This window comes from Ricinus communis, chromosome 3 (genome assembly GCF_019578655.1).
Source record: "Ricinus communis isolate WT05 ecotype wild-type chromosome 3, ASM1957865v1, whole genome shotgun sequence".
Classification (NCBI taxonomy): domain Eukaryota; kingdom Viridiplantae; phylum Streptophyta; class Magnoliopsida; order Malpighiales; family Euphorbiaceae; genus Ricinus; species Ricinus communis.
Window position 1 is genome coordinate 4,608,751 of NC_063258.1, and position 26,220 is coordinate 4,634,970.

General features: G+C 31.5%; 1 protein-coding gene across 1 annotated transcript; it reads left to right on the plus strand.

Annotated features, from left to right (window-relative positions):
* The first annotated feature begins 2,976 nt into the window (after window positions 1-2,976).
* On the plus strand, window positions 2,977-8,843 carry LOC8289123 (auxin efflux carrier component 2). The gene is made up of 6 exons (XM_002527658.4): window positions 2,977-4,878; window positions 4,971-5,256; window positions 5,632-5,717; window positions 6,171-6,328; window positions 6,990-7,066; window positions 8,495-8,843. The coding sequence occupies exons 1-6, from the start codon at window positions 3,639-3,641 to the stop codon at window positions 8,559-8,561; spliced, it is 1,914 nt and encodes a 637-aa protein (XP_002527704.2). The 5' UTR covers window positions 2,977-3,638; the 3' UTR covers window positions 8,562-8,843.
* The last annotated feature ends 17,377 nt before the right edge of the window (window positions 8,844-26,220 follow it).

Here is a 26,220-nt window from a genome sequence, read left to right on the forward strand (position 1 = left end):
GACATTGTAATAGGGAGCTTGGTGATTAGGATTGCTCTTTTCATTGAGTACTTCCATCTGGAGGAGCATGCCTTCCCTCCTCTCAAGCTTAGTGAAAAATATGGTTATAAACCTCTCAACCTTAATGAAAATGGAGGTAATCAAGAAGGTTTCCCCATATGAGTATTGATTTCTCAATGCTAGTGGAGAACCCATTTGGAAAGAGGGGGATTCAAAGGACTTTAGGCATGGGTGTGAGGATTCCTCTCGGGAACGTCCACTAGTCATGGCATGAGTGACATTCCTCTAATGCTTGGTTGCAACAAATTATTTTTCATTTTGATGCCAAGCTTGATGCGAAATTTGAAGAATTAGATGCACATTTTGAGCGCTTAAAAGGGAAATATGACACTCTTCAAGCTAATGTGGCATTCATTAAATATCAATTCCTTGATCCTTCTTAGATTTTTGTTTTATTTTTCTTCATTTTCTTGTAAAATTTTCAGCATTTTATGTTTGTAGCTTAGCGCTTTTGGGAATATTTATTTTCATATCCTCTTATGGCCTTATTTCTTTTTTGTGCCGAAAGAGGGAGAAATAACTTGTTATTATTATTCCTTTATTATCAATGAATTATCTCTTTTATGTTGAATTTGTGTTGATTATCAAATGTGAATGAATGAATCATATTATGATATAAATTGTGGTTCCAATATATCTCATAGTTGATAAACTTTTCTAAAATTATGGACATAAACTCTCTTTGAAAGGGGAGCAATTTCATCCTTTTTATCTTTTTAAAATGATTGTTTATTACTATAGATATTGAACATTGAGAGTTGTTAATCTTATTTTGATGGTGATAAACAATTAAGGTCAACTAACTTTTTGTTTAAGTATTTATGTGTAAGGAAAGGAGTTTGATTTTTCTACTCATGGCAGATTCACATCCATGAACTTTTATTCATGGTCATAAAACTCTATTTTCGAGCCGTGAAGAAAAATTTCCAACTATGGAGAATTCACAGCTCAAAACAGCAAAAAGAATAGTAGTGTTCACGGCTTCCTTTCCAACCGTGAAAATAAGGATTCACGATCATAAACCAAATTTCACATATGTGAAGAATCCTTTCCTTCTAAAACTTGAAGAAATCACAAAAGAAGTCAAGACTAGCATTCCCAGTCGTGAAGCTAAAAATTCATAGCCATGAATAAATCTTTCCAGCCATGAAGAAAGATTCATGCTCGTGAAAGATGCCAACTCTCCAAATCTTTAGAAATAACAGTAGAGTTCACGGCCAGAGTTCCCATCCGTGAAAATAGAGTTTCCAAACCGTGAACATTTGTTCACGCTCATGATAGGTTCTAGTTTTCCAATATGTTTTCGCACTAAGGCTTCGCAGCCATGAAATATTCTTCCACCCATGAAGCTACATTTATAAAGGTTATTGAAATGACTATATTTGTATTTAATGAGGATACAACATCTCTATTTCACTTAGAACTATTTAAACTTTATTTCTAATTGTTCTTGATCAAACAAGAGTATTTATTTTGAGCCTCCATTTTGTATTTTCTTTCAACAACCTTAAAATCTTTATTTTTTTCATCTTGTATTAAAGGACTCGTGATTGGATTTAAATCTTTGGGTAGTTGAGTAATTAATTCTTATATTCAAAACTCATAAGGTTTAGATTGAGATTTTGGGTAAGAAATTAATAGCTCTTATAACTAAAATTGAAAATATTAGATTGAGTTAGAGTGTGAGCCTAGAAAAATACTCGGATTTGTTCTTAGTCTTATAAAAAAATATAAATTTTGTTAGATTGTAATTATATTTGATACTGGAGATCTCAAGAAAATTTTTAAGAAGTGGATGTAGGCAAGTGTTAGCCGAAGTGAGTTGTGCTTGATTTCTTATTTAGTTTGATTTGTTTTTAGCTTTTGACTTCCACCAATTCACTCCCCGCCACCACACCCCCTCTCGGTTTTCTACTAGAATTACAATTGTTATCAATTATTAAACCACTTCCTAGCTAGTTCGTCAAGGATTTGCCAAGGGGTTAGAAAAAATCTCATGAGATTTAGAATTTAAATAAAAATTAAATAAATTTTATTTACCGGCCTTACCAAATTTATTAAGTTAGGCCAATACTAAATTTGGATGTAAATAATATAAAATTAAGTTTTATTGTAATTTTAAGTTGTAGATAAATTAAATAAAATTTTAAAATTTTTTTGAATTGGAAGAACTCATTCCTAGTTTATTATTAGTGAATTCTGTGCAACATATCAAACAATATAGATTTACATTTTTAATATTTATTTACTATTTAATATTTTTTGTTAATGTTTTGCCCATTTTTATCATAAAAGTTTAAATTCTATCTTTTTTTATATTATTTTCTTTACTATTTTCTTAAAAATAAAAGTTATATATTATCTAGAACTTTAATAATATTACTATTAGAAGTATTATATTATAAATTAAGGATTAAAAAATTTATTAAAACTAAATATTGAAGTTTTTTTAATATTTATTTCTTCATTAATATGAAATTTTTTAATATTGTATTAAATAATTATTAAAATAATATAATTAAATTATTTTAAAATAAGTAAGAGTAATTATTCAATTAAATACATTATTTTTGATAAATAATAATTTTAATAAAATATAATTATATAAAATAAAAATATATAATTTAATATTGATAATGAGTTATTAAATCAAAGCAAAGGAAAAATCTTAATATCTTATAATTTCATATAAATTTATTTAAAATCTAATTATTTATTAAATTTGTAAAATGTATAATAACATATAATTTTTACTATACTACATAGAAAAATACTAATAAAATAGATAAGTATATTTATTAAATGTTATATTATATTATATTCTATTCTAATAATCAAATATTTTATATTATAATAATTTATGCTCGAGCAATATTACGTAAAAGTAAAACTTGGCAAGGAACATATGCTAGTATTGCCATAGCTTGTCTAGACATGTAGCGTCATTCTTAATTTTATTTTTATCTTTTGGCAGAGTATTATTCTTAAATATTCATAGCTACTTAATAATTAGGAGGTGAAAAAAAAAAAAATAGAAGTTTACAAAAATCTAAAAAATCCAGCTAATGGCAAACCATTGTGTATATATATATATATATCAGAAAGATCCTTCCTGCTGCCGCGGATCACTGATAATTGTCTAACTGATCATGTGCGTGAACGAGTAGAGTGGCGAATCGCATGGTTTAGCTGCAATAAATATGAATTTATATATATATATGTTTCCCGCTGTTAATCAATCTTCCACATGTTATCTTTCTTACAACACACACAAACAGAATCCTCTCTGTTTCAAGACAAGCTCTGCATTGAAAATATTTCTTACTTCGTCACTGTCCTTGTCATGTCTGGCACTAAACCCTATTTGTTTACGTACAGTGAGCCATCAAATTCAGAAGAAAGCCTTTGTTTATTGCCAATCTTTTGAAAATAAAGTAAACAAATACTATTGTTTCTTCTTCTTCTTCAATAATAGTAATAATATGCTTAGTTTTATCCCAGTCTAGAGACGGGAAAGCTCACCCTCTTCTCATACTCCTCTACGAACACTCAACAGTTCTTCTGCTTCATCTGTAGCCATGATTACAGGTAAGGACATTTACGATGTTCTTGCTGCCATTGTTCCCTTATATGTTGCTATGATACTTGCCTACGGCTCGGTTCGATGGTGGAAGATCTTCACCCCGGATCAGTGTTCTGGGATTAACCGTTTTGTCGCTGTGTTTGCTGTTCCTTTACTCTCTTTCCATTTCATCTCTTCTAACGATCCTTATGCCATGAACTATCGCTTCATTGCTGCTGATTCTCTCCAGAAAGTAGTCATTCTGGCTGCACTATTTCTTTGGCAAGCTTTTAGCAAAAGTGGCAGCCTTGAATGGATGATTACTCTCTTCTCTCTATCTACTCTCCCCAATACTCTGGTCATGGGAATCCCTCTTTTGAAGGCCATGTACGGAGAATTTTCAGGTAGTCTTATGGTTCAAATTGTGGTGCTGCAGAGTGTAATTTGGTATACTCTTATGCTCTTTATGTTTGAATATAGAGGAGCAAAGTTACTCATCTCCGAGCAATTCCCTGAAACTGCGGGGTCTATTACCTCTTTCAGAGTTGATTCTGATGTCGTTTCTCTCAACGGTCGGGAACCATTGCAAGCAGATGCTGAGATCGGTGACGATGGTAAGCTCCATGTGGTTGTTAAAAGATCTACAGCATCGTCAATGGTGTCTTCCTTTAACAAATCACAAGGACTGAACTCAATAACTTCCATGACACCGAGAGCTTCGAATCTAACAGGTGTAGAGATCTACTCAGTGCAATCTTCTAGAGAGCCAACACCAAGGGCTTCAAGCTTTAACCAGACAGACTTTTATGCCATGTTTGCTAGTAAGGCTGCAAGTCCAAAACATGGATACACAAATAGTTTCCAGGGATCAGGTATTGGTGATGTATACTCTTTGCAATCTTCAAAGGGAGCGACTCCAAGGACATCAAATTTTGATGAGGAGATGATGCTGAAGATTAATAATAATAACGGAAAGAAACGAGGAGGGAGAAGTATGAGTGGGGAATTATTTAATGGTTACCCACCTCCTAATCCCATGTTTTCAGGGTCTACAAGTGGTGGAATGAGAAAGAAGGAAAGCGGTGGAACAATGCCCAATAATAAAGAACTCCACATGTTCGTTTGGAGCTCAAGTGCCTCTCCAGTTTCTGAAGGGAATCTCAGACATGCAGTTAATAGAGCTGCCTCCATTGAATTTGGGGACATTGACTCTTCTAAAACTGCTGCGCTTCAAAATGAGAATGCTGCTTCAAGAGGTATATATTTCGATCAACTTTCATCAATTATAAGTGTAAAGCTGGTACGAATTGTTCTCAAAACTAATTTAAGTTAATTAATCTTGATGTAGCCTTGCACCAACTAAGTGAAAATATGAGTCCAGCTGGGAGAATGAATGGAGAAAAGGACAGGGATATGGATGATCAAAAAAAGTTTGCACCAAATGGGTCACCCTTCAGTTGCCAAAAGAAGATGGATATGGATATGGAAGGTGGAGATGGATCAAAAAAACATCAAATGCCTCCAGCTAGTGTCATGACTAGGCTCATTATAATCATGGTCTGGAGGAAGCTTATAAGAAACCCCAACACATATTCAAGCCTTTTTGGTGTTGTATGGTCTCTCATATCATACAGGTAATGCACAAAACTTGTTCTACTGAATTTAAGTTTACAAAAATTGACTAAAGAGGAAATGGTCTCTCATCAATCTGAACTAACCAGTTATGCTCAATCTATTACCACATTCAACGTTCGTAAATAAAAATTAATTATATAGGAATATATAATATCATTTATTAAGTGTTTTGTTTGTATTAATTGCCTTTTAATTATAGATAATTAAGAGTAATAATAAAATAGTATAAATACCTAATCTTATCTATTAATAATATAATATAGAAATTTACTTATAACTGCATTTGTAATATATATAATATAAGTTGCAATTGTAAAAGTTAGTGTATCAGATTCATAAATATTATCAGGTTTAAACTTAAATTTTATTGGCAGGTGGAGCATCCAAATGCCGTCAATCGTAAGCGGATCTATATCAATATTATCAGATGCAGGCCTAGGAATGGCTATGTTCAGTCTAGGTATTTATATATTTTAGAGATATTTTTATATATATTCACCATAAATATATTATTAATAATTTATTTAAAATAGTTAAATATGTATTAATTATATAAATATAAAATATTTACATATATATATATATATATATATTTATTTATTTTTATTGTATGTATACTGTATAGTATCCATCATCCAATATAGTTAGTCAATTTTGTCTATACTATATATATTTATATTATAGTAAATAAATAAACGATACATATATATATATATATATAAATATTTTATATTTTAATATTAAATAATTGATAGATATTTAATTATTTTATATTAATAATAAAATATATTATTTATTTATGGACTTAATATATAAATAACATCATACATTTACACTATAATCCTCTTATTCCTCTCAAAAAGAAAAATAATCCTCTTATAACATTTTTATTTTTGGTCAAAAATTAAAACAGGTTTATTCATGGCTTTGCAACCGAAGATTATTGCTTGTGGAAAATCTGTGGCCACCTTTGCTATGGCAGTGAGGTTTTTGACGGGTCCAGCCGTTATTGCTGCTACCTCTATTGCTATTGGTCTTCGTGGCCCACTTCTGCATGTGGCCATTGTCCAGGTTCAGTCCCAATCTAAGACTTTTTTAATTGAAAAAATTCGTCATTAAATTTTAGAATATTTTATTTTTATTTTAACTAAAAACACTTTTATTTATTTTATAAATTTATTATACTTCTTCATTCAAACTGACTTTAAAAATGGATGTGATAATTAATATTTTTAAATTAAAAGATTGTATAAGAAAGATAATATTATAATATATATATATATATATATATATTATTAATCTGATAATTATAATAATTTTATCATAGGAAAAAATATATTAATTAAAATTTAGTATTTTATTAATTAATAAATTAATTTTTTAGTTATGTAAAAAATTAGAATAATAATTTTAATTTTAAATGTAACATTTTAAATAATATTTTAATATTATATTTAAAGTAAATTAGTTTTTAATTATATAATAAATTTTTATTCTAAATATATTTTTAATATATAGATTGCATTAATAATATTAATATATATTATACTAAAATCAACTTTAAATAATTTTTATATTATTATTATTAATAAAAAAATTAGAATATCAAAAATATTTTAAAATAATTAACTTACTATTATGTTTATAATATTATAAATTAATATTAAATATTCAGAATTTTATTAAATTATATTTATAATAACCATTACTTCTAATAAAATTTTCAACGCAGGCGGCTCTTCCCCAAGGGATTGTACCATTTGTTTTTGCCAAGGAGTACAATGTCCACGCTGACATACTCAGTACTGCGTAAGTTAACCTATTTTTATTTGCTTTTATTGATATTTGATTATATAGAATTTTTTATTGTTATAATAACCTTTTTATAGTCTTGCATTGTTTATTAAGATTTAATTAGTAATTTTTATATTTTTAGTTTTATAATAAATTTATAAGAAGTAAATATATTAATATCAATCTAACCGAGACAAATTTTTACCACTTACTTCTGCCTGTAAAGGACTTAGCTTTTTTTTAAAAATTTTTTTTATATTAAATAGCCATTTGGTCTATTTTATAAGAAATTAACTGATTAATGAACCAATTTAAAAAGCTAAAAGTTCTATTTGGCCCCCTAAGAATTTTATATAATTTATTCAAAATATAATCTTTTCTACTAAATTAATATAAAGTTTTTATTTGATACACTTAGAGAAAAATTTCAATAAAATATTAAAATCACCTCTGTGATTTTTTTATTCAATTAGGATGTATGTATTTTAAATTTTTGGCTCATTTTTTTATTATTTAAAAGATAAATGAATAAATAAAATATATTTATTTGAAATTTATCTAGGTTTAAAAATATCTTTTTCTATTACGAAGAAATTGTCATCAAGAAGATACTTTTTTCTTTTCTCTTATTTTTGGTCATAATATCTAAGATTAGTTTATACAAAAATTACTTGTTATTTTTATAAAAGTAATTATTTGATTTTTATATAATTTGATTGTAAGAACGTGAACATAAAAATTATCACTATTATTATTTTAAATATAATAAATCTAAAAAAGTATTATTACAAAGTCTAAACTGGAAATTACAAACTCTATAAAAAGGATTAAAAAAATTCTAAAAGAACAAAAAAAAGAAATATATTTAATAAAGTATGTATCTATTAAATAAAATAAAATAATATATAATAAAAAATAATTATTATTGCCTGATCTCAAAGATAGTCGGCAATGATTAAAAATTTTACAAAATATAAAAGAAAATAATTAGATTGTGTATCTTTATTTAATTTTAGATTGTCATGTTAGTTGAAAAATTATTATTTAATTTTTAATTAATTTTTAAATAAAAATATATTCATTTTAATTTGATAGAAATTTTATTTAGAGTAGTTCAAATATAGTATTAAATTTATTTCAAAATATATCAGTTAAATATTTTAACATATTTTAGTTGAGAATTTAATTTCCAATGAATTTGATTGTATAAACTTTAAGAAACCAAATGGAAATTGTTGAATTAATCTATTAAGTAGTTTACTTTATTGCAAAAATAAAGAGAGAGAGCTTTCATTGTAATGATTTAAAAATACAAAAATATAATAATAATATTATATTAAAAAGTACAAAATACTAATATAATACACCTAAATATAGGAGGTGTTTGTCATTTGTCCTCACTTTTATCATTCAATTGTATTAATTTCTTTATTTTGCGTGCAGGGTTATATTTGGAATGTTGATTGCGTTGCCAATTACAATACTTTATTACGTGCTTCTGGGGCTTTGACTTGCAAAAACAAAAAGAAAAACATAAATTTAAGTGCTTAAAAAAATTTTGGCCATTGGAATTGGCGCAATACACAGTCATTGCATAATCATCTGCATGTGACGACTTTCTCTAAATGTCTTTTCTTGCTTTCAATATGTACCTTATCCAGTTAGTTATTAGTGGAAAAAAGTGGTATACTAGCTAGGGCACTTTACTTACTTGGAACTCGTTTAGCTGTTTCCTTAGCTTTCCCTACATTAACACTCTTTCATTCTTAAAGTTAGAGAAGATTTAAGGCATTGTTTCACTCTTAAAGTTAGAGATTTAAGACTCCCTTCATTAATTTTTATGCTTTCTAAATTCTTTTCCATAAATGGCTAGAATTTACTATTTAGAATTTTAAAAGTATATATTTAATATTTGATTAAGTATCCATGAATCGAAAAAAAAAAACTACACTAGTGTTCTATTAAATTTAATTAATTATATTTAAAATTTAAATTTAACTGCATTTTCATTCTATCAATTCAGTTAATCTATATTGTACTTTCAACATAACACATTTAATTAACAATTCAACATATTGAAAAAAATCTTTAAGAATTTATTCATAAACATAATATGAGGTTTGATGTGTCATATTTGCACACGCGAAAGTGTATTAATCATATCAAATAATGAATACAAGTATCGTTCCACTAGAGGCTTAATTATGAATACTATTCTCAAATCTCGACTAATGTTTAGTAAATAAAATATTGTTTGAATTGGTGAAATTAAAAAGCAAGAATAAAAGTAATTGAAAAGATTTATTAAAGAGAAAGTCTATTCATGTGTTGAATCCCTCTAACATATTATACACTTCATGAATTAAATAGCAATTAAATCAAATCCAAAAGTTGAATTAGCATTCCTTAATTTTTAGGTAAAAAATTTTCTTAAGTGATTAAACCCATAATTCCTAAGAGGAGGACAATGGATCCCTTTTCAAATCCACTCACTTAGATCATACATTAAATTTAAGAAACTTTTATACCAAAGAATCTTGTAGATCTATCTCTAGTATCCCAATCAATTCTCAATTCCTAAGAGTGAATAATTCATAAATAGTTATCTCTAGTCAATTCATGCAAACAATATCCAATTAATACGTCAACTTATCAATTGAAATAAACAACAAGTAATCAAAGGAATAAGACAATTCAAGAGAAGATCTAATTGCATAAAACTTGAATCAATCCATATAAAAAAGAATGCCTAAAAAGTTAAAAAGCAAGCTTAAACAAACAAATCATACTCAGTTGGGGTGTAAATCAATATAAAACGAAGCTCAATAGTAAGTGCTTTTAGTACTTCTCAAGTTTTTCCACACTTGAGTAATTGCTTGTCCTAAAAAAAATTCAATAGAATCAAAAACCAAGAAAATGACCAACTCTCTCGAAAAAATTTGATTTAGCAATTAATCATTCATACAACAATAATTTAAAATCATTAGCTAAAAATCGATCCTCAAATAAAATATTCAAAACCACAGCACTCTTATAATAGGGAGCAAAGAAAATTAAAGACTTGACATGTAAGTAAGGAGAATAAGCATTCTTTCCAAGAAACTCATAATTTTGAAGAAAATAGAAATTAAGATTTTTTCCCTAAGCATAAAATAAATTCTCATAAAGTGTAATTACTTATGTCTTTTTACAGAGATGTAAGCATATTCAAAGATTTCATTCTAGCCTTTTGATGCGAGTGTAGACATTGGTGATGCCGATCCCCAGTTACTTAACTAGAGTCACTAATCCAAACAACTATTCATATTCTTGGATTTTCTTTAGATTTTTTTTTTCTTTTCGTTTTGGATCCTTTTGAGAATAGCATAATAGAGCGATAGCCTCTTAATATTGTATATTTTTCTTTACTTAACTTTTATATATATTTTAGACATTACAAAAGAATAAGAAAGTACTTAGGGAAATTAAATGTGTCTAACTCAACAAAATTAAGAGAAATTAAAAAAATTTAATGCTCATAAACATAACTAAAATTTCAAGCTATAAAAATATGCGACAAATATAAACCAAAAACCCTAGCCTAGATACCAAATTTGATTCACAAGTTAAAGCCAATTAAACTAAATCGCAATTTCAACAAATGACCAACCAAATTTATTATTTTGAACCTATAAATCTGAGAGAGAGAAAATCATAATAAGTAATTAATTTAATTTAATAAACTTATGAAGGAAAATCAATTACTAAAAGATAATATAAAACATTCTCCTACACTTAATCGACACATTATCCTCAAGGCGTTTGATATATACCACATAGAAGGAAGAAGGGACTACCTTAAACCAATTGATTTCTATTTTGAGTCCAGAATTCATAACAGTTCATATCATATTTCTGTTATAGACCAAAAAGTGAAGAGCGAAAGTAAAGGGTTATAAGGATATACAGTCATCCAAAAAGAAAATAAAAATATAGAAGCAAAATAAAGTTTCAACTCAAATTTCAGAGCAAAGTGGAGGCTCAGTCCTCCATACCACAATTTTCATCAATCAACATCAAGGAGCTTAATCATCTCCACAAAAATGCATATTCTAAATAAGATGGGAGCAACTTGGTGTCATGACCAGATCTGTGGTCCCGTGACCGACACTAGGGAATGGGTTGGCTTAAGGCCACCAAATCCCGTAATAAGCCTGACTATTCAGTAACTTACTCAAATTAAAATCCAAACTCAATTCTAAGCACTTTTTTCACAATTAAACTTATATCAACGGGTACTATAAATTAAAGAAAATCCTAAGCTAGAGAAAATGGCAACCATTAGTAGAGAACGATAGATTCCTGCCCAATCTTTGATTCAATCTCCTCTTTTACTCTTGAGACTCGAGAATCTATACAATATAGTGACAACCTGAAGGTTCCAAAACTATCATCTCATCATTTCCCTTCCTCTTTTAATTTTCTCTATGACTAGCAACATGCTAGGATTTTCTTATGATTAGTAACATGCTAGGGTTCTTTAATGATTGCTAATATTTATTTTATATGTTTATATGGTTAGATTTAGGATTACTATGATTGATTTTAATATTTTATATGCTTTCCAACATGTTTATGTTCCTGAATTTTGAAACTGATAACCTTCTTGTTCTTGGATTTTGAATCTAATAAATCATATGAGTAGGTCAACATGCTAGATTTGTTTTTCTTTGATGATAACTCATATATTTATATATATAAATCTAGGTTTAGATTCACATGATTAGTTTGATTTCCATGTTCTTTAGGGATTTTTGATGCTTAGAAAAGTTTGGTATATTGTAAGTTTTCTTCTTATTAATTTGAGTTCTCTTGCCTTAAAAATAGGTTTAATTATGTGTTCTTTTGTGTCTTATACGTGTATTAATTACTTTTTGTATGTTTTATGCATGGATCTCAAATGCATGAGAGTTGGAGTGTCAAAGTTGCTGAAACTAGCCTAGGACAACCCTAGAGCCGATCGATTCTGTGACATAGCCAATCAGTTGTTCATCCTTTAGTCTCCCATTTTTTGTTGTATCAAAGATTTGTGCCATTTTTGCCAAATTTAGCATATTTTCAATTTTTTTGAGTTAATTAGTTGCAGGAGGGTTGTAATAGCTTACTTTTATCATTTTCCTTTATTTTGCTTTATTCTTTTGCTTTATGTTCCTATAATTTGATGAAAAAACGTATGCTATGTGATTGACAACTAAAAAATGGACATCTAGACCAAGGGCCTCTTAATTAGACTTTGACATGTAACTTGTAGCCTATTAGGTTAAAAAGATAGTAGATTGTCCATTAGACTTATCCAGATCTTGCCATGTTTCATCAATGAACTAGCCCACTTAGACTAAGAAAACTGAAACAAGCATTAGCATGAAATACGCAACCCATTTAGGATTAATACTTGGTAGTTGGAGCACAATTTGTAATTGGACTAGACTAGGTAGACCTCTAATCAAGTAAATGAAAAATTGGGCTAAATTTAAAATGGGCTAGAATTAGGTAGGCCTTACATAGTGTATTGTTTGGTGTATAGAATATTAATATGTTGTGTTTATAAGCAATGAGTTATTAACTAATAAAATTGAAAGTAGGGATACATAAATAACAAAATTGGCTTCTGGATCTATCTCTAGATATATCGATGTTTCCTTATAGAATCTAGTATGTCACTCAATGTGATAAAGTGTCTCGGTGAATTACTCAAGTGGTAATTTTCTTTCTTCGTGCTAATCTCTGTGATTAGTTAGTGTACTCCCGATTAGGTTGAAAAGCTTTGTAGTGTAATAGTCGCTAAAAACACTTGGTTGTGCACTCAAAATTGCTCTCGCACGTGCCTTAATCTTCTCCCTTCCCCAAAATACTGAAAACTAATCCTTTACCCTTCATCTTTTTAAATCAATCAAAACACCCTACAAAAAAACCTAAAAGGATACCCATATATATTCATCTTATTCATTTCTTAAAAACCCTAACTATTTACACCCCAAAAATAAAAGAAAACTCATCTTCCAACAACCTTTCCTTCCTCTAAAAACCTGACATACACCCATCCAAAAGCTTTCCTCCATTAACACCTGCTCTACCCACAGTCTCTATTATTCACCTTTACTTCCTCACGAAACACACATCATCATCAAAGAACTCTAATTTGAGAAGAGTCCATCAACAATATCCATCATTTCTTTCACCAATCCATTCTCCCATTCACCCGAAAACACCAAAACCACCAATGTTGTATGCCCATTAGAAAACTCAAAAGACACCATTTTCTGTTTTACTCACATTTTATTGTGTTTTACAAGTTATTTTCATCCATTCCAGGAGTCTACTAAAGCTCCTTTGGTGTCAAAAGAAGCTCTTTATTGCCTCCTATAATCAAAGTCCTCTCCTTTTACCTATTTTGCTAAAGGTATAACTTTGAGAACCAAAACTATGGATTAAAACTTTCTTTGTGCATTTATTTATGTTAATCTTATCATATTTATCATTTCTGTCGCATAAAAGTCAATGTTTTGAGAAAAGAATCCATTAAAACATAAGCTTGAAGCTTTGTGAGCTTAACCAATGCAAACTTTCACTTATCCTACATGGGCTTTCTTTTACCCTTTATAGGGTAAGCTCCCAAAAGCTTCAAAATCTGACATTTTTGAGTAATTGATGGCATAGAATATGCATTTATTTGATGTTCTTGGTGTTTTTAAGCATGTGAATCTTCTATCTAATAGGTTTGCGTTAGATTTAGAGTTTATAAGAATGTCTTAAGTTATTTTTAGGATTAATATGTGACTTTATGCTTTAGTATGCCTAATTAGATTATAAATGCATGATTAATTTTAGGTTTTAGGATAAATGAGTATGCTATCTTTTATTTTATTTGAAATAAATCGGCTTTAGGTTTTATATACAAAGTTTGCATTTTTGTTATGTTTTGGATATTTTTAAGCATTAAAGTTGCCATATTATTTATTTAGTATTATAATATTATTATTTGAGTATTCACTAATTTAATTTTTTTATAGTACAGGTGGACCAATTTATGCTTAACTTAATCCATTTAGGTGGATAATCATGAGTTAGGTTAAACATGAATTCAATGATTGTTTGTGTCTTTGTGTGATTTTTGTTTATATTAGCTAGGGTGTTAGATAATTTCTCCCTTTTTATAATCGCTTATCTCGCTTGTGCCCTATTAATTTCTCTCTTCTCTTTCTTTATGTCAAGTTTATTAATTAAGTAGGTATGTTTAGATTTCACCTCACATGCTAAAGTAAAATCAGACTTAGATTGATTAATTACCTTGCATGATAATTAAAATGAATCAACTCACCAATGTGAGTTCTCACCCTCCATGTTAAAGAATGATAGGCTACTGATGCAACCTACACCTAAGGCAGTGAACCTATCGATGCGACCTAACACTAGTGAGTATCAAGGTCATATCCCTGGAGATCGGGTGAACCTAGAGTTACTATTGTTCTCTATGTTATCTAGTATGAAATAGAGTGTGACAAGTCTAAACTAACTAACTAACTAATGATTATGAATGCTAATAAATAAATGAATAGCAACTAACCAACAAAAGACAACCGCAACAAGAGAAACAAACCCAAAGGGGACCTAAGTGATGGAATCCTAAAGGTTGATTTTATAAATTACCAATCTTGCTTACCCATGCCTAAATCCTGAATCGAACTCGGTTGCTCTCTCGAGCTCACCGAGTTCCTAAACCGGCACTAACCCAATGGAATCTCTTCCTATCATATTATTACAGATTAGTATTAAGCATGATTTATAACTATTAAGAGTTGTTAATTCTTAACCCGGTGAGTAAATTAACTTTGTCTCTAAGTGTTAACTACCAGTTCTTACTATTCAAATTCCAGTTGTAACAAGCATTTCTCGATGTCAAGAAACAACCTAAAAGACAATTAATTTAACGTCTCAAATTAACTGAATCAAACTTCATTAATGAATAGCAAGAAGATTACAAGAATGGCAAATACGAATCTAACAACTAAGCACAATCCATCAACAAAGGTAAACCCCAATGTGTTCGACAGCCCTAGCTACTCATAATGAAAGAAATAAATACAAAAGGGAATAAATAACATAAAAGGAAATGGAACATGTAACCCCTCTTCTCTCGAATCAGAGTGGAAATGTTGTAAGCACCAACTCTAAAACCAGCCTCAAGTATGGATCTCAGGTGTCTCGATCAATTGTCTGGAACCTTTAATCTTTGCTTGAATCTCCCAAATCAATCCTTTGACATGATGTTTGGTTTCTCAAAATGTCAAGAACAGAGGTGTAGAAGTGAAGGGTCGCGCGCGTAGAGAAGTTTAGAAGTTAGAAGCGGAACCCTATCTCGTTTTGTGTGCGCTTACTTATAGGTAGAAGTGCCATAGCCCGTGCAATGGGCACAAACATCTAAAAAATGCCAATCTTCAAGAATGTCCAAGGGAGGCCGTGCAACAGGCCGTGCCACGGCCCGTGCAAAAGCCTTGAAGTGCGTGCCAACAAGAGATCAAATCCGACAAAAATCTAATATGCATAAATCATCCAAATAGCTTGGTTTCTACCCGAAAATCAATCAATTTCCCATCAAAGAGTCTGAAAACCTGAAAAACTCATAAACATACCAAAGTGCGATCAAACAGGAATAAATATGACTCAAATACACAAATAAACGACTGATAAACAGTCAGTAAACATGCATAGGATCATATATATCAAACTACCCCACACTTAAGTGTTTGCTTGTCCTCAAGCAATCAACAACTCACTCCTCAAACAGATACCAAATAATTCGATCAAATACATTACAGGAGGTTAGCTCAAAACAAATCTCAAAACTCCGTAATGAATTTCCTCAAAATACCCAAATCACTAAATCCTTGAGAAAGAAAATAAAGTTAATAAAGCTGCTAAAATTAAAATGATAAACCATCCAAACTGAGAATTTGAGAACCATGCCTTACAAGATGTCACTCAAAACACACAAGTGTATATAGGTGAAAGAAGATCACCAAGCTCTCAATGCAAAAATACAGAAAAAAGTGCTTACCATAAGCTCGCTCATAGATCCAATCTCCACTACTGTGAAATAATTAATAATCATGAACAAAGGGTCTTGAGCCAGGTTGTAATAGGGTTAAGGTAGGGTATGAAGAAACATGGAAAGTAGGCTAAAAGTTGTTGGAAAATTATGCAGGTAATGCAAGAAAATAGCCAAGGATCAAATGCTGTATCAAAAATGAACACTAAGTTGCTCCAATAATAAGATGATGCTCAAAATGAACTAAAAGAATAATCCTTTTTTTTAACTACTCCTACAACAACAGATAACGTAGGATGAAGTAATACAATGCTCAATCAAAAGTAGTAAAACGATATGTACCATTTGGATTGAAAGGAGCATATAAGAAAAATCTAGCAACTTAATGAATATATAGAGAAAGAATGCAAATTGATCCAAAATGAAATGCAGCATAAACTTCCATAATTTCCAGCAACAATGGTAAAATGAATAGAAGTGATAAAATGAGTATCAAAGGTGAATTAAAATGAAAGAAAAGGTTAAAGCTCAAAATTGGTTCACTAAAGGAAAAATAGAGTTAGGCTTTTAGCCAAATTGTGTAAATCCTAAGTGCCCAAATCATCTCATGACTATCAAAAATTCATGTAATCTCAAAAGGCATCACAAAGCAAGTTCTAGAAACAACAATTTTGTACAATGCTCACTAATAAAAAATGAAAGGAGCATAAAAACCTCACCATTTGAGTGTGTTAAAATTGCATGAATTCTCAAACCAAAGTTTAAACAATCAATCATAATAATAAATAGAAATATTAACAATGTTCTATATCCAAGATAAAGTAAAATGGAAAAATTAAGGAAACTAGTTTTACCTGGCTTGATTGAAATTAAGAGATTGGTTCATTGCCTTCTTCCAATAAGATTCGATAAAAGCTATAAAGGTATCCATTCAAAAGAGAAAAATCATCAACTACTCAATTAAAATAAAACTCAAGATAAGGACAGTAAGAATAAATGGACTCAATCAATAAGGAAAATGAAAGCAAAATAAAAACAGCAGAATACCATCCTTACAGAGGTTCGAGATAACAAAATCGGTACCTGCACAAAACTAAGGTACCTACCTGACATTTGAGAAAAACATTGTCCTTAGTGTGTGATGTATGCTAAGTAAAGCAAGACTATAACCTAAGGCAGTGTACCTATCAGTGGAGTATAGCTAACAGCGAGTACTAAGTGTCGTATTCCCCAAAGAACGTGTGAACCTAAATCTACTCAATCTTCTCTGTTATCTAATCACAGAAAATAAATGGTGTTAATGAATAATTCCTAAATTAACTAATAGCTACTCTAATTGTTGTCGAACTACGTATACTAGGGAATGATTAATTCAAGTAAAGGAATACCCTTTGGGAATTCTTATCTCTAAGGCATGTAAACTAAGGGTGGAATTGATTGATTGAATCCAATTTCCGTGGAAAAATCTCTACACAATTAATGCCTTTCTCAAGGACACTAATATCTTAACTTAGATTAATTAGGTTGAAATCTCTTCCTAACTCTAATTACCCAAATTAGCATTATGTACCATTTAATACTATTGAGAGTTGTTAATTCTTAATCCGGTAGAACGAACACCCTATCTCTAGGCGAATTCAATTCTAGGTTGCAAAGGATAATCCAAACCTAAAAGTCTTTCTCAAGATCATTCAAATTTCAAAAATCATTCAACAAGATATGAAGAATAAATCAATAAATACTTCCATTGCAAACCAATATTGACAATCAATACATTCAATTCAAAATTGAAGTACAAAAATCCCTAGATAAAGAACCCCAATGGTTTAATAAGTTTAGCTAATCATGTTCATAATCACAACCAACAAGAATTCAATTACAAAAAAATGAGTAGAGGTAGAGGAACCTGAATACACCCTTGGATGAGAGTAAATAACTCCAATTTCTCGTGCCTAATTTTGGATCGATTCTTGTTCCTCTTACTCGGATTGAAACCAATCGACAATCCTCGATCCAAGTATCCTTTTCTCTTAGTTTCAACTCAGAAAACCCTTAGATAGAGAAAAATATGAGTTTTGGACGTCCTAACCCTAGCTGCCCCCCCTTTTTCTCTTTTCTTTCTTTTTAAATGAATTTGACCAGCTTCCATGAACATGGCCGTGTTGATGCTCGTGTTTCTAACACGTTATGGTGTTTATGCCCGTGTTACTCTTTGTGGCCGTGCTCCCTAAAAACCTTTTTTCCTTTAATGTGTGTTGCATCCAACACGGCCGTGTTGGGAACACGGCCAGTGTTGAATCCAACACAGCCGTGTTAACCTTCCTCATGGGCATACTTAGCTTGTTTCGGCAGCTTTGATGTCCAATTATGCTCTAAGTCTTCCCTTTATCATACTTTGACTTCTTTTGGACCTAATGCACACAAACAGACACATAGGGTGAGTGTTGAGACCAATTCACATCCAAATATACATAAAATCAATCTTAAAAATCCCATTTAGATGTATGTATTTTACGCATATCAAATAACCCCACACTTAGCTCATTGCTTGTCCTCAAGCAATCAAAAGTAAAATAAGGAAAATAAACCACTAAGGAACAACACTTGAACTGATAGACAAGCTAGGGAGCTCCTGCACATATCCTTAACAAGCACAAGTCAAACAAAAAGAAATGAAGCAATCAATTCAGTATCACAACCAAGATACCAATAATTCACAAAACACTGTCTCAATAAAATTATTCAGAACCAACTCCTCACCAGATTCACTCTAAATCACTCAAAGTGTTTAAAGGGTAGTGTTTAATCGCTCAATGCATCAACTATTGCCTTACTTACTATATGCTTGCTCTTAAATCCTACTCCTACCACTTATGGAGAGTCAACAACCATGTTAAGAGGTCTTTATAAGGGCTGTAATGAGGATTAGGTAGGGGTAGGTAAATTTGGTTATAGTTGAACCTATGGTGTTCTGCAATGAAATACATGACCTGCACACATGCCACAATGATCACAAGGGGTAAACAATAGACAGTAGTCCAAGGTAGGAAATAGGAATCAAGTCAAAATGTAAACTCCGAGAAGCAATTAAACAATTAGCTTACTTACTTTCTTTCTTTTCATCACCCTTCCCTCTTATTCTTCTTATTATATTTTTTTCTTCTTCTTTTTTTCTTTGTTTTTTTTTTCTCTTTTTCTTTTCTTTTTCATGAGGGTAGAACATGTTCTTTTGGATTGAAGTAAGCTACTACAAGATTCCAACGCTATTCCCAAGACAAATATTCCCAATAAAAAACAACTCATGTGCAGAATCATAACCTAAAGCAGAATAAAACTAAATGGCAATGAAATATGATAAAAAATGGTGAAAGAGGGGGTAATCTACAGAATCAATAAACGAATGAAGGCTATTTGGCTAGAATGAAAAACCTAAGTGCCGCTATCATACCAAAGTGTTAAACTCTCCTTATGGCCCTTATAAGCATTACCGAGCAAGGTCTAAAAGTAAAGACAGTGATTGGCACTCTCAACAAGAAATAAATACAAGCATATAAAGTGTATGCTTACAATTTAGGCTCAATTTCTCACAAGTGTGCTTTTGAGTGGGTTCCAAACAAAAATCATCAAAACAGAATTAGATAAACCAAAGCAACTTAGTACAAAACTCAAATTAATTATCTTACATTCTTCCGCAAGACTCAACACTATCGGTTTTACCCGATCACATGGACATAAACAGGATTTCCAAAAGCAAGTCAACAGTAAAAGCATCGAAACAAAGTGAAAAATTTTCAAAATTTTTATAAAAAATTGCACAAAGAATAAACAAAGAACTGAGATGGGATAATTGAAATGCGATATATACACTAGAAAAGGATATGAATTTCATATACAAAATAATAAAACATGAAAGCAAATGTATATTAATATCACCACCCCGCACTTGAAGGACACACTATCCTCAGTGTACAAAATATAAGAAATGCAAAAGGAAAAAGAAATAATACTGCCCTGACTATAGCTTTAGGGTGAAAAGAGGTGCATCATCAGGTATATCAGGGCGCTAGCTGGTCTGTGGTGGAGGAGTGGCTGCTCTCTAAGGGTCGGAAGTAGTTTCACATGCAGGAGCAAAAACCAACTGTAAAACCTAATCACCTAAGTTCACTTAATTCAAACAAAAATTAATACCCAAAATGGAAAGAAAAAAATGAAAACTAAAGAATTAAAATGAAAATAAAAGAAACAAGCTTCTTTAAAGTCATAAGCTGGACTTTATTCTTTTCTTTGAATCAGAAATGGAGCGCCCAATTCACACGCTCCTCCATATCCAGTGACCCTCCAAGGTAATGCTTCAACCTCTGCCCATTAACCTTGAAATTTCCCTTTTCCGGATGATGCACTTCAACTGCACCATAAGGGAAGATTTGCGTCATTGTAAATGGCCCCGACCAACGACTCTTCAGCTTCCCTGGAAATAAACGGAGACAAGAGTTAAATAACAACACACTATCTCCTACGTTAAATTCTTTCAAATTTTTCAATCGCTTGTCATGCCATTGTTTGGTCTTCGCCTTGTAGATTGTTGAATTTTCATAGGCTTATTGATGCCACTCCTCTAGGTCATTTATTTGCCACTGCCTTTGTCTACCTGCGCTATCCAAATCAAAGTTAAACGATTTAAGTGCCCATAACGCTTTATGTTCTAGCTCCACAGGTAAATGACAACCTTTTCTATACACAAGCCTAAAGGGAGTGAACCCTGTAGAAGTCCTATAGGCAGTTCTAAATGCCCATAAAGCATCATCTAGCTTTGTAGTCCAATCTTTCCTACTGGCTCCTACAGTCTTATCTAAAATGCGCTTAAGCCCCCTATTAGTAACCTCTACTTGCCCACTTGTTTGTGGGTGATAAGGCGTGGAGAATCGTTGAGATACTCCATATCTTTTAAGCACTTTCTCAAGTTGAGAATTACAGAAATGGGTTTCCCTATCACTAATTAATGCTCGAGGTGTTCCAAACCTAGAGAATAGTCTCTTAAGGAACCTCACAACTACCCTAGCATCATTAGTAGGCAAGGCTTGTGCCTCAGGCCATTTAGAAAAATATTCAACAGCCACCATTATATACTTGCATCCATAAGAAGAAGGAAAAGGACCCATAAAATCAATTCCCCAAACATCAAAAATTTCCAACACTTGTATACTATGTTGGGGCATCTCATCTCGGGCAGAAATATTACCTGACCGTTGGCATGCATCACAAACCTGGACATATGCTCGTGCATCTTGGAAGATAGTCGACCAATAAAAACCAGCATCCATAACCTTCCTGGTCGTATGGTTTGCGGCTTGGTGTCCACCAACCGGTCCCTCATGACAATGCTTGAGAATTTGAATGATCTCCTCCCCATATACACATCTCCTGATAATTTGATCTGCACAAATTCTAAACAAGAAGGGGTCGTCCCAAATGTAATACTTCAAGTCAGCAAAGAATTTCTTCTTTTGCTGGCCCGTCATACCCTTTGGGAATACCCTTGCAGCTAAATAATTTGCATAATCAGAAAACCAAGGAATAACATTTCCCACCTGCATTGAGCATAGGTGCTCATCCGGAAAGAAGTCGTCGATCTCTTTCTCATTAAGCTCCTCCAAGTGCGGGTTCTCTAATTGAGAAAGATGGTCTGCTGCAAGATTTTTAGCTCCTCGCTTGTCCTTAATTTCCAAGTCAAATTCCTGTAACAGAAGAACCCAACGAATCAATCTTGCCTTAGAATCATGCTTTACAAATAAATACCTTAAAGCAAAATGATTCGTGTAAATAATTTTCTTTGACAGCATAAGGTAGGAACGGAATTTGTCAAAAGTGAACACGATAGCTAGGAGCTCCTTCTCTGTGGTTGTATAGTATTCTTGGGCATCCGTAAGCGTCTTGCTATCATAGTAAATAGGCTGGAATTTCTTCTCCTTGCGCTGGCCTAAAACAGCTCCAACTGCAAAATCACTAGCATCGCACATAAGCTCAAAGGGCAGCTCCCAATCAGGAGAAACCATGATGGGAGCCGTGGTTAGTTTTTCCTTTAATAACTCAAAAGCTCTTAAACAATCATCATCAAATTCAAAAGGTATATCTTTTACTAGCAATTGAGTTAAAGGCATAGCAATCTTAGAAAAGTCCTTAAAGAACCTTCTATAGAACCCTGCATGCCCTAAGAAACTTCTAACAGCCCTAACCGAAGTAGGGGGAGGTAGTTTACTCATAACTTCCACTTTAGCTCTATCTACTTCCAACCCTGCATGTGACACTTTATGTCTTAAGACTATACCCTCTTGGACCATAAAATGATATTTTTCCCAATTCAACACAAGGTTAGCTTCAATACACCTAGCTAACATCCTTTCTAAATTTTGCAAACAATGGGAAAAAGAGTTACCGAATACAGAGAAGTCATCCATAAAGACCTCTATCGACTCCTCTATCATGTCATGAAAAATGGCCATCATACACCGCTGAAAGGTCGCAGGCGCATTACACAAGCCAAACGGCATCCTCCTATAGGCAAAAGTGCCATAAGATAAGTGAATGTCGTCTTCTCTTGGTCTTCTGGTGCTATGGGAATCTGAAAATAACCAAAAAAACCGACAAGGAAACAATAATACTTATGGCCTGAAAGTCTCTCAAGCATTTGATCGATAAAAGGAAGGGGAAAATGGTCCTTTCGGGTTGCGTCATTCAAGCATCGGTAGTCTATGCTTACCCGAAAGCCCGTTACCATTCGTGTAGGGATCAACTCCTCCTTTTCGTTTTTCACCACCGTCATACCCCCTTTCTTGGGAACCACCTGCACAGGACTCACCTAAGCACTGTCAGAAATAGGGTAAATTAAACTTGCATCAAGAAGTTTAATTACCTCCTTTTTAACCACCTCTTTCATATGAGGGTTCAACCGCCTTTATGGCTGCACCACCGGTTTGAACTCATCCTCCATCAAAATCTTATGAAGGCAGTAACTCGGGTTTATTCCTGGTATGTTAGCCATCTTATACGCAAATGCCTTTGCATACCTTCTCAAAATACACAGCACCATCTCCCTCTCCTCAGGTGTGAGATGAGCGGAAATAATAACTAGTAAGTGCTGTGCTTTATCTTAGAGAAGTCCAGAAGTTAGAAGCGGAACCCTGTCTCATTTTGCATGCGCCTACTTATAGGCAGAAGTGCCATAGCCTGTGCCACGGCCCGTGCAACGGGCACAAACATCCAAAAAATGCTAATCTTTAAAAATGTCTAAAAGAGGCCGTGCAAAAGCCTTGAACTATGCACCAACAAGGGATCGAATCCGACAAACATCTAAGCATGATTTAGAACTATTAAGAGTTGTTAATTCTTAATCCGGCGAGTAAATTAACCTTATCTCTTAGTGTTAACTACCAGTTCTTACTATTCAAATTCCAATTGTAACAAGCACTTCTCAATGTCAAGAAACAACCTAAAAGATAATTAATTCAACGTCTCAAATTAACTGAATCAAACTTTATTAATGAATAGCAAGAAGATTACAAGAATGGCAAATACAAATCTAACAACTAAGCACAATCCATCAATAAAGGTAAACCCCAATAGGTTCGGCAGCCCTAGCTACTCATAATGAAAGAAACAAATACAAAAGGGAATAAATAACAGAAAAGGAAATGGAACATGTAACCCCTCTTCTCTCGAATCGGAGTGGAAATGTTGCAAGTACCAACTCTAAAACCAGCCTCAAGTATGGATCTGGGATGTCTCGATCGATCATCTGGAACCTTCAATCTTTGCTTGAATCTCCTAAATCAATCCTTTGAAATGATGTTTGGTCTCCCAAAAGGTCAAGAATAGAGGTGTAAAAGTAAAGGGTCGCGCGCGCAGAAAAGTCTAAAAGTTAGAAGTGAAACCTTGTCTCGTTTTGAATGCACCTACTTATAGGCATAAGGGCCATAGCCCGTGCCACGACTCGTGCAAATATGCACGGCCCGTGCAACGGCACAAATATCCAAAAATGCCAATCTTTAAAAATGTCCAAGGGAGGTCACGAAACGAGCCGTGCAAAAAGCCTCGAAATCCATGCCAACAAGGGATGAATCCGACAAAAATCTAGTATGCGTAAATGATCCAAATAGCTTGGTTTCTGTCTGGAAATCAATCAATTTTCCATCAAGGAGTCCGAAAACCTAAAAAACTCATAAACATACCAAAGTGCGATCAAACAAGAATAAATATGACTCAAATACACGAATAAACGATTGATAAACAGTCAATAAACATGCATAGAATCATCTATATCAAAGAACCTCCAAGAATAGAACCCACGAACTCTAATTCTTATGAACCCGTGAATCACTATCCTGAAAACCCAAAGAACAACTTAAAATCTAACCCTAGGATCGTCTAATCAGATTGTAAAATGATTAAGAATTAGAACCTAAGGAAAACTAAGTCCCTTAAACCCCAATCCTAAGTACACCACAACTATAGATCAACTCCTTGATAAGTAAGTTTTGCATTCAAACAAGAACACAAGATACAAGCAATTTTGGCTTGAAAGAAAGTAAAGACTTTACTTAATTATCATCTGTTAAAGGCACACGAATTTGACATGTTTTAAATACATATCCAAAGTCCTAGAAAGAATTTAACTCTTATTTAACTAATCTGATCTAATATGAGTTTCCTTACAAGCTTAGGAAACTCTAACATCTAACCAAATAGGATTCTTTCTTGTCTAAATTAACATGTTTAAGCCTTCCATCCATATCATTCCACTTTTCACTCATCTAATTAACATAAGATAAAATGAACTCGGTAGACCATATGCTTAATAAAACTGATTTTATTTAGTCACCTTCATATGTAAGATAAAATTTAAAGTACTAATGTACCTCTTCTAAGGTTAATGGCACCAATGTGCCTTCCCTATATTTATGTAGATTCATGTTAGGTTAGTATTTTCTTTCCCTCACTTATACATGTTTAAATAAGATAATAACATGTTCTCGTAATAAAATGGGTAGCAACCAAGCTAGGTGAGTATAATTAGGAAAACCAAAAGCCTTGAAGCTTAGCGGAGGTTGGACTCTATGTCCGGGCGTGTTGGGGCGCCTAACCCCTTCCCAGCACATATCTAACTTTTTGAACTCGTATCTCTTATTCGGGAAGGGAAAAAGTTAGACTTTCCATAAGGAATTTGAGCTACCATCCTTCGCCTCTCTTTATTTTTCTCGGTTATCTTACTCGAGAATTTGAGCCACCATCTTCATTAATCAGCATATAATGTATAAGAATTTTACGGCGTATGGTTTTTTGGAAAAAAAATTATGGTCAAAAAAATTCTTTTACAGTTTTTCTTTTAGATTTTTGTTTATATGGTTTTTTTTTTTAGAATTTTCGTCAGAAAAAGAATATTAATAATATATCTACAAGACGGATATTTTTTTTAAAAAATTTACATTATCAATAATTTCAGTTTTTATTTTAAATCTTTTTTATTTTTTTTTAGAATTTTATTAAAAAATAGATATTAAAAGTATACCTAAAAAATACCAAAAAAAATACTAAAAGTATGCCTATAAGATATCGAAAAGATATTATTTTTTAATTTTATATTATTTTAAATTTAATTTTTATTTTAGATCTTTTTATTTTTTTAAGATTTTATCAGAAAATAAATATTAAATGTACATCTAAAAAATACCAAAAATTTATTTTATTTTAACTTGTATTATTATAAATTTACCTTTTATAATTTTATCCGAAAAAAGATATTAAAAGTTTACCTATAAAATACTAAAAATATATTATTTTAATTTATATTACTGTAAAATCGGTCAAATTAAGTAGATTTACAGTTTTTATTTTATATCTATATATTGGGTATTCATAAATTGAATGATATTATATGTTTTATTTATAGTAATTAGTAAGTTTTAATGATATTTTAAAAAATATACCATAATATGTCAATAAAATATTAAAAAATATATTATAATGCAGTTTAAAAAAATTTATAAATAACTTTTTTTTAAAAAGAAATTATAAAAAAAAAAAAATGCCC

Coding starts and splice junctions, on each gene's coding strand:
- LOC8289123 (XM_002527658.4), top strand. CDS start 3,639: ATGATTACAGGTAAGGACATTTACGATGTTCTTGCTGCCATTGTTCCC. Junction 4,879..4,970: donor TGAGAATGCTGCTTCAAGAG/GTATATATTTCG, acceptor ATCTTGATGTAG/CCTTGCACCAACTAAGTGAA. Junction 5,257..5,631: donor TGGTCTCTCATATCATACAG/GTAATGCACAAA, acceptor TTTTATTGGCAG/GTGGAGCATCCAAATGCCGT.